Genomic DNA, 10152 nt, shown 5'->3' with positions numbered 1-10152 from the left:
AAAATGTTACATTGACCGGCTATTGTATTGGTTTGCTGCCCCACGTAGAAAATGCACCGTGTCAAGGAGTTTGAAGTCAAAAATAAAATAAATTGTCTCAATCTTTTTTCTTCTTTTTTGTTCTTTACATGACTCTGCCCAAAAGCCTTTTTTATTTTCTTCTTTTCTCTATACATTGTTTTGCAAAATAAGGAGGTCTAAAATCGCGAAATGCAGTCAACTAGCAGAACTTTTAACGTCTTCTGTACATCAAGAAAATTGCAGCCCAAGCGATCGGTAATCCTATTTTTCCGCGCAACGTCACGTTTTTTATGACGTCGCACACAATAACACAACGGATGATAAGGTATGTACATGTTTATATTTTCTTCCGTTATCATGTTTATGTTAGTTTTATTACAGGAGTTCCTTTGTTTTACAGTTAATATAACCATTATCATCGTTTATGCTACGTGCACATAAAATACTAGAACACTATGTATACATACATTCAGATTAAGAGCACAAGATCTCGAAGAAAGAAACAAACCCCTAGAAATGCCCGTAAAAGATGTTATATTTTTCAAAGCAAAATCTAACATTAAATTGTTTATAGTATTCAAGTTTTGATACATTATGTATTTCTATTTTCTAGTTTTTGATATACTGATCTCGTAACCTTTGCTTCAAATTACAAAAGAAAGAATAGTTACAGGAAGTGTTTAAATTGAACGAATATCACTGAAGCCTATGGTACGTTTTAATTATATTTGACATAGAATTTGCGTTCTGAATATTACATTGCTCTCTAAATATCTACCAAAAATCTAGGCTGTAGTAGAATCTATGTAGATCTAGTAACTGTAACAGATTCTAAGTTATTAAAATGATCATCTTGTTTTCTTGAGTTCTTTCAGTAAAGTCTCGTTCTGTCTTATATATAACATTTAGACAAATAGATAATTTTACTTAGAAATATTGAAAATGTGACAATGCTTACCATTTATTTATTCACTTTAACATTATAAACAACAAACGTAGTTTTGTAGGGTTCATGCCCTTGTAAAAAAAAACGCGAACTTTATTTTTTTGCAGATAATCAAAATGGAGCGAGGCATCACCGCAGACGACTCTGAAACATTGCAGACGACAGAACAGGAAGTTTCTGAAAGGTATAGTCTATGCACCATAACGCTTCTTGCTTGTAAGAAAAAAGGGCTAGGAGCGGATTAGTCTATTTTTATCCGTGGGCAGTAACCATCATTTCTTTTTCTTTTTTATCTATCTTCTGTTAATTTTAAACCCATTGCGGGGTCGTAGACATGTCTGCGCGTCAAAAATCGCGAGAAAGTTAAAAGTCGTTTAAAATAGTGTAAAAGAATACAAAAAATGTTAAAAACAGGGGTTGGAAAACTTTTATAATTAGGTTATATGCCAATCGAAATTCAAAACGTCAAATGTTACTTCATGTATTATTTTTTGAAACTTTTCGTCGCCATTTTTTGCCAGTGCAATTGGGCAAATCACTACTTCCAGACAAGGATTATATTTCATTTACTTTGAAAATGACCATAATTATACATGTAATGCACCTTTATATCCAAAGTAATCAATGACCTTCCAGATGCAACAATAGCAATATATCAAAGATTTATATTACAGTTATATATGAGCCATGACAAAACAAAATTTTGCAGGAACATGCAATCTTTGTTGTGCAACTTTTCTGGACTGAAATTAGGATATCTGTGAGAAAATATAACTAACATCTTAATCGATAGATAGATAGATAGAGAACCCCACAGCTTGGAAAACTGGGCATTATGTTTTGTGTCTCGATTTGAATCCAATGTGCTTTTGTTGAATCCTATTTGTTCTCCATTGCCGCTTTATTATATTTAAATGTTCATTTTTTTTAAAGTAATCTTGAATAATTCAAGAGCCTAACTTCATACCTGATGGCTTATTAATGGCAGACATATTTGTACTTTAAATGGATTCAAATTATTTTGAAGAAAATTATATCATTTCTAAATTACTTCAATACTAAAATATTTGTACTTTAAACGAATTCAATTTATTTTGAAGTATTTTGGCCAGTGAGCAAATAAAGAGATTAAGGATAACCTTATCAGCAGAAATTACATGTGTGTCCACATGAGCAGAATGCCCCGTTAGTAACGGAGGTTGAAATGCAGTCTTAAATCATGTTTGGATGCTGAGATTCACTTGATAGTGAATAAACATATACAATTTTATATGTTTTGATATATTTCTCTTCAGTTTGATATTTGCTTTATTCGTATACTTATTATGAGGCGTACAACTTTTGGCGCCACAGCAAAAAAAATCTCAGATATTGACATACAAAATTGAACGTGCTTTTATATATCATTTTTTGTTATCATAAAACAGCTCTAATCGGAAGAAAGTCGGAACTCTGAAAGATGATGCTAGCAACTTTTGTCTTTCCGACCGTTTGTCAGATGTCAGTTTTGTATTCAAAGAAAGTTCAACGAAACTTCCGGCTCACCGATTACTTCTGAGCATGCGCAGTAAGGTATTTGAAGCAATGTTCTACGGACCGATGGCTGAAACCTCTGGCACGATATTGATAAAAGATACCGACATATCAACGATGAAAATTATATTAAGGTACATTTTGTGTATTAGATGGTTCAAAGCACTATTTAAAGATCTCAGAAGACAATATCAGACTCGAGAGAATATTCTAGGAAATTGTCTCATTTAAATATGCTAATGTCGGCTGCCAAGTGGTTTAGGCCGTAAGTTTGTGGTTATACTCAGGTCAATGTATGTTAATGTTTGAAATTTGCAAACATTTATCAACAAAGTAAGCTAGGGTCTTAATTTTAGCTCTATAAGAATTAACGGGACTTTCTGCAACTCAAGGGAGTCATTTTTAATAAAACTGACAGTTTCAAAAAACAATTGCAATGCACCCGAGGCAGAGTGTTTGTCAAAATAATAATAACACCTATTTCTACCCCCCCCCCCCCCACACACACACTTTTGTTGCTGAGGGTTGAGGCATTAGAACTGCAGCCATCGTTGACCACCCTAAGAGGTGACTAAATGGGTCCGAATTACTGGCATCTATGCATGTCGTAGCTCCAGCAGGTTTGGTGGTTATGACCCTAGTCTTGCTTTCATAGGCGTCATGAATTGTAATGGTGCGCCGTAAAACCAAACCAAACAAACAGACATTTTATCAACTTCAACAGGAAACGTCTTAATTTTCAATTCCCTTTTCATGTTTTAATTTCTAATGCGCTGAAATGTTATGAGAATTATTATTATTATTTAATCTACGGCAGCGTGTATGTGCTAACATTTGGTTATAAAATATGATATACATGTTTGTACTTTATAATGTTTGGCATTAATCCTCTGTTTTACGGGATAGCATTTTTATTTCAGATTCATATACTCAGATGAAGTCGAGCTTGATGGTAAAAACGTAACCGGATGTCTTTACGTTGCCAAGAAATACGCTCTGGACGGTTTGGTCGCGAAATGTACGGAGTTTCTAGCAAACACGATTGCAGTTGGCACTGCCTGTACAATATACGAGCAAGCCAAGGTCTACGACGAGATATCACTTCAAACAAAATGTTTTGATTATATTGTTGAGCATTCAAATGATATTTTTCTGTCGGCAGATTTCCTTACTCTTTCTTACGACAGTCTTTTAGAAATTATGGCTAGTGATTGCCTAAGCAGTGACGAATCCTTGAATTTCATGGCACTAAAAAGATGGGCTGGATCCGAATGTGTGAAGCAAGATTTAACGACGACACCGAAAAATATTAGATCATGTCTTGGCGAGATCGTGTTTCTGGTACGTTTCCCGTTGATGTCCATCGACGTATTCGCAAAGGCAGTTGCCCCTACCGGAATACTGACGTATGAAGAAATGCTGATGATATACCATCACCTAGCAACGAAAACTGGGTCACCGGAACAGGAACACATCGGACGATTTTCTAGTAAAACAAGACAGATAGTCGTTAGATTTGATCGTGTAAATCAATCACCGGGATCTTCCGATTGCTTAGTTGTTTTAAATACCTCGAAACCTGTGCAATTATTGTCTGTAAAAGGTAAATTTGTGATACATGTTAGTAGTATCCACCTGACAAATACGGGGCGGCATAGATCTGATAAAATACTGTTTAACGTACATGACGATACGCTAGATCTACTTGAGCCATTGACACTGAAGCCAGAGAATGGTACCATCCATATTGAATTTCAAGCAAGGAGTGGCGTATATGACGATTCTTCGAGGTCAACAAGTGTAAATATTTCGCGTACTATCCGAGACGTCATTATAAATGTTAAACGTATACCTTATGGACTTCAGACACTGGTATTTAAGGAAATTTGAATATTGTTTTCAAGTTTTATTGCATAATGAATATACAAAATGTTTATACAGTATCTACAGTAAAGCAATGAAAAATAAATTCATAATAACACTTGTGTTTAATTTAATCTTATTCATAATTCCAATTTCGTCATATTTTGATAATATAATATGATTATAATCAGCCAAACACATTATATTCGTGTAAGTTTAGTGCCAGTTAGTTGATTTCAAATTAACGTCCTTAAGGTGACAACAGACACTTTCCGTGGTACTCACATAAATGTCATTTAAACCAAGTTATTTTAGTAATAATTGTTATTCATTTAATTTTTGTGCATTAAGATCGTTGATCATCATAAAAAATAACATATTTGAAAAAAATGCCTTTGTAAATGATTGATTTTGAATAAAAATCCTAAAATTTTAAATCGTCATATCAAAGTCATTTTTTTATTTTTTTGTCATCAAACTTTTGGAAAATAACCATACTTATATTATCTGGGGAACCGTGTCTCAATTTTTTTATATCTTTTCTCAAAAAAATATTACGTAACGTCAAACATTTTATGCGACTTTTTTCATCATACATATTACGTAATTAAAGATAATTAAGTCGCTGATTGAGCAAACAAAAATCCCTGACACGGTTCCCTCCGTAAATGAATTTCCTTTCATGTGCTTTAAACCGCATGTTAATTGCTTGATTATTAAAAAAGTTATGCCGATTCAACGTTAGTCCGACCCGCATCAAACGAAGTGTCATAAATCGGCTGTTCTCTCTCGGACCCCTACGTTTCACGCTAAATAATTGCATAATACACAAATATCGCACCAGAGAGGGTCACAAGTTGCGGTAACATACTCTAACAACATTTTATGACCCAGTGACATCCGACCAATTAAAAAGCTGCTGATTAATATCAGTTTATAGCCGAAATTTCTTCAATTCTTAACGTGATTTACTGTCGTCGCACATGTCACGTGACTATCGGTAAAATTTGAGGCACTCAGTGGGGGCAAATGGAACGCATTTGCGCACCGCTAGCGGGGTATTTAATTGTTTCCTATTTGAAGTTTATTATTATTATCATCAGCATTATTATTGTATTATACCAGTGTCACTCTGCCTGTGTATTCGTGTATGAAATTCCGTTAAAATATAAAATAAAATAACAAAAAACTGAGCTTCTGACAGTCTTTTAAAGTCCATGGTAGATGTACAAATAAGAACGGGATAGTATATATTTTTTCCACCAAATGCTTCACATATTTTAATAGAAATAAAAGGTATTACTCGATCATTATGATGTGGCCTTCTTGACTTCTATTATCATGAATATCATCTATGCACGGCATAGAGATCCAGTTTCTACCGGGATAGACAATAAATTTCATACTTTGTCCCAGATTTATTAGTACTGTGTCGGATTTACTGGCGAACAATTTATTTTCACTGAGAATATATTTTAATATCTTTTTTTATTCATAGAGAAATAATCATCCTTAGACAATCTAAAATGGTTAAGAAATTTGTCAGGGACACCTTACCACAAGTCATATAAGCGTTCACATAAAACATGTCGTCTGTTGTTGTTTTACTTGACATTGTTAGAAAACGAGGTTGAATGTAAAGTAAGCCCTTGAATCCGTACAAAAGTCTATCAACTCAATGTAATATATATCAGATTAACGGGACAGACAAATTATTTTCACACCTTATGGATATTTTAGCAACTTTATGTTACGTACATTGGCCGACAATTTCTTAATTTATAAAAAAGGCTAAATGTTGAGATATTCATAAAAGATGTACGGTAGATGAACGATACATGTATTACGAGAAGTATGGACCAGTATGGACCTGTAATTCACGGATATATGGAACTACCGATTTCCCTCATTGATGCCTCAACAGGGGGCGGAGCGTTATCGATAATCGACAGGTTACGCGAATAGCAGATACAAATAGTATAGGTACCGTTTTAAATCGTTTAAAAACACATTTTTTGGACTAACTGCTTCCAAAATTAAATCACGAATGTGTTCAGAAAAGGTTGATAAATCTACTTAGCAAAAAATCTCATTTTAGGTATTTTCAGTGATAATTGACTCCGTTGTCACCTTAAACTTGTTAAAGGCGTTTCAGGGAATTTGAAAGCATTTTTTGTAGCATCAGATGGATTCACACCTTTTCGAGGATTTGCTCTTGACATATAGGCATACATGTAGGAATACGTGAAACACAAGATACTGTTGTTTATTGCTATCCATATCGCTATTTCTTCATTTTTTTATAAAACAAGTACATATACGTATGTACGAGGGATGATCAAAAATAAACCAGCCTGTGACTGTCAATTGAAGAATTTTCAACCTTTCACTTATTGTTATATATCACACTTAATCGGAAAACAATACTTGTAAACTGATGCTTTATCTAATCTGATAACGCAAAAAGCTTGTCCGTAACAGCGAATTCAAAAACCATGGTAACGCACACCCGGCGCAGTGCGTAAATTCGCCTTGACATCAGGCGATTTAAGCTGCGTATATTTTACAATATGGCACATTTAGATTTCAAAATACGCCAAAACGTCATATACCATATCTTTGACGTTGTCAGTAAAAATGATTTGATTTAAGTCATATTTTTATTTGCAATCACAATTCAAACGTCACATGTTAATGAAATACTCCCGTTAAAACTATGTCGTCGGAATATCTCGAAAATCGATCAATAAGAAAAAATTGTCAAAAGTAAGACGAGAAACTGTTAAAAACGTAGAAAAAGATAATGGCTATCAAGGGAAAAGTTCCAGAAATACACAGCATATTTTTTTATTAGCATAAAAAATAAGAAAGGGTAATAGAGAAATAGAAAACAAGTAAGGGAGAGACAGAAAACAGAAATTTTCAATGACGTTGGTGACGTCAATCGACAAGACGTTGAAAAATGACAGTCGATTGACTGCGGACATGGTCAACGATGTTCGACAGTAGCTACGGGACGGTGAAGTAAACTCTTAAGGATTTTAAAATGATAATAGTTAATGCATTAATTACATATATTGTATTTTTGGTTTACAATTGTAACATAGAGGATATTTGTTTGTTTTGCATGTAAGATTGAAATATAATTTCACTGAGTGAACACCAGATGCAATATTTTCACGAGTGGCGTAGCCACGAGTGAAAATATAATAGCTGGTGTTCACGAATGAAATATATTTCAATCTTAAATGTAAAACAAATAAATATTCTTTTTATTTTATGGTATTTAAGTGATTTTAAGCTATTTTTTTACTGATTTTGCCGCGTAACGTCTCGCATCTCCTTTGTGACGTCATAATATCATGACGTCACATCATCAGTTTTGAAATCTAGTTCCGTTAAATTTCTCTAATTTTGTTAAATTTCTAACATGATGTATGATGACATGGCCTTTCTTTTCCTAAAGAAGCAAAATTTACGTATGACGGCATTTATTTCTGCCTGTTATTCCATCTAGTTATGATTATCTGTTCATCCGCATTCAGATATAGTCCGGCTACAGTGAAAATTATATTTTATAAATTTCACTTGTGGTTTATCAGAATATAATCATCTGATATATTACAATAAAACACTGGAAAGCATGAAATAAAATTAATTTCTTATTTTCGCAGTAGTTTTTTGGAGAAATTGTGTCAACAATTAGACAGTCACTGTTCAAATTCGGCTATGCGTTTTATTTATTTTAAAATAATGACAATTTTGTTCATAGTTGTTAATACTTCTATTTTTTCTTATGTATGATACATTATCGTTCAGCAACATTATTTTACATTATTTGTTATACCACGGATGTCAATTAAAGTCCGTGGTTATACATAATATAATTTATTGTATGTGCAATTTTTCCAACAATCAATTTACAGAAGGAAAGAACGGAAGTTTGCGTCATTACAGGAGCTCTGTATCATCATCCATTCTTTTACAATACAATAATGATACCCACTTGTACAGAAATATATATAGGCAGTGGATCCACCGCATCAACAACGTGACTGTACCACTTATCGGCCTACTCCGTGAATGAGTAAAAAGCTGCTCCTTTAAGGACAATACGCGTGTGACGTCGTTAACGTCAATTTCAAAGTTATACCGTGCGCCGCATTGCTTTACATGTACATGCCAATAACAGCATAACTTTTTTATTTGTTTATATTTCTTGTTGGTATTTTTTGTATCATTTAGGAGATAGATTCCGATTTATGTTCCCGGTATTTTAATGTAAATTCATTTAACAGGTAAAGAATCATTTACAAAGTCCGGTTAATTTTTGATCATCCCTCGTAAATGCATGGATTATTGCACGCGGCATGACCTGCAGATGTCCTCAACAGGATTTTTGCAGCATTTTAATTTAAGATTTAAAAAAGGACTACATACTAAAATCTAAAACATGATAAAGATAATGCATTTGCCAAATAAGTGAATTATCTGATATGTAAATAAAGAAATAAGTCATTAGACAGTTGAAGGACAAAAATTAAATATACACTTCAAATGTAATCGTAATTTTACTTAGCTTATGTTAGCTATCAATTATTTAATGGACGCATCAGTGTCATAAGGACCCCAGTTATAGATCTTGCCGGTGTTGCTATTACATATGTTAATGTAAATATTTATATACTTATTGATAATCATTGTTATTTCCGTTTTTTTGAATGTTTTGTTTCAAGAAATTTGACTGTGATCGATGGTTGTTGGTTTGTAAAATCATTTATCTGTTTACTATTTTCTACTTAAATTTGTTACTCTACACGGCGTCCATTCTCGTTCTTTATTGGCGACTCATGACTATTTTGGGCCTTTTTGATAAATAGAGAATCATAAGTAATGCAACTAAGTAACAATACTATCAGGTTTACACGACAAAGTTCCAAGTTATATGTAATGATATTTAAAATTGTTCTACACAAAGAACAAAATCTGGCTGATAAGTGCTTATAGTTTAATAAGCATAAAATGTCAACGTCATGTCATGTTAATGCGCGTGACAATTAGATTCATGATTTTAATACTGATACATGTGCATAGTACTTCAAATTGTGATCAAACTCTATAGAAATATATAATACGGCAATTCCAGAAAAAAAATATATACCTTTTAAAAGTCTATCTTTTGAGGACAGAAGAACCTATTCGTCAAGTTAACGAGTGTCAGTGTCAGTAACTCTTTACAAAAAATAGACTGAAAAAAAATTACCTTAAGGCATTAATTTAAAGTGTAACCCTTTCCGTAGCATACAAAAGTGTTTTTTTTATTTTAACTCTTTCTCTCACTGAGAGCACATATATTTCTTATCAATTTCGCCAGTGTGAAATAGAATAAAACACATTTTAACTATATAGGATAAAATGAGCAACACTTTAAACATTTTCCTTCGGTTCAATAAGAAATATGGTGATATACAATTCGTCATATCTCAAAATAACCAAAATAAGTACGACATTTAAACAGATGAATAATAAAATTCATTGATAAAGCGCCTAAACATTTCGTAAGAAGTTAAATATATTGTTGACGTGTGGTAGTCATGTTGAATTTAGCTAGCTGTCATCTTACTTTATTGTTGTAGGAGTAGTTTTGATTGAGTTAGGAATACTATCTGCGGGGGAAAGTTAAGCAAATGAAGGGTTTAACTTTGATTATATTTTTTGACAATATTTTGCTCGATTTCTTTCCACGTCATTTTATAACAATAATCCCTGATTAGGTTGTCCATTGTCAA

General features: G+C 33.0%; 1 protein-coding gene across 1 annotated transcript; it reads left to right on the top strand.

Moving 5' to 3' along the window:
• The first annotated feature begins 324 nt into the window (after nt 1–324).
• LOC132715704 (BTB/POZ domain-containing protein 1-like) lies at nt 325–4485 on the top strand. The gene is made up of 5 exons (XM_060698766.1): nt 325–346; nt 635–732; nt 1075–1151; nt 2395–2634; nt 3421–4485. Exons 2-5 carry the CDS (start codon nt 730–732, stop codon nt 4388–4390), a joined length of 1290 nt encoding a protein of 429 aa, XP_060554749.1. The 5' UTR covers nt 325–346; nt 635–729; the 3' UTR covers nt 4391–4485.
• The last annotated feature ends 5667 nt before the right edge of the window (nt 4486–10152 follow it).

The sequence above is a fragment of the Ruditapes philippinarum genome, unplaced genomic scaffold, assembly GCF_026571515.1.
Source record: "Ruditapes philippinarum isolate M1 unplaced genomic scaffold, ASM2657151v2 ctg719_1_1_1_1, whole genome shotgun sequence".
Taxonomy (NCBI): Eukaryota; Metazoa; Mollusca; class Bivalvia; order Venerida; family Veneridae; genus Ruditapes; species Ruditapes philippinarum.
This window is presented reverse-complemented; position numbering and strand designations above follow the sequence as displayed.

What these genes read in the sequence shown, in the direction of transcription:
- LOC132715704 (XM_060698766.1), top strand. An exon ending in GAACAGGAAGTTTCTGAAAG is followed by an intron (nt 1,152 to 2,394) that starts GTATAGTCTATG and finishes ATCATAAAACAG; the next exon opens with CTCTAATCGGAAGAAAGTCG. An exon ending in ACGATGAAAATTATATTAAG is followed by an intron (nt 2,635 to 3,420) that starts GTACATTTTGTG and finishes TTTTTATTTCAG; the next exon opens with ATTCATATACTCAGATGAAG.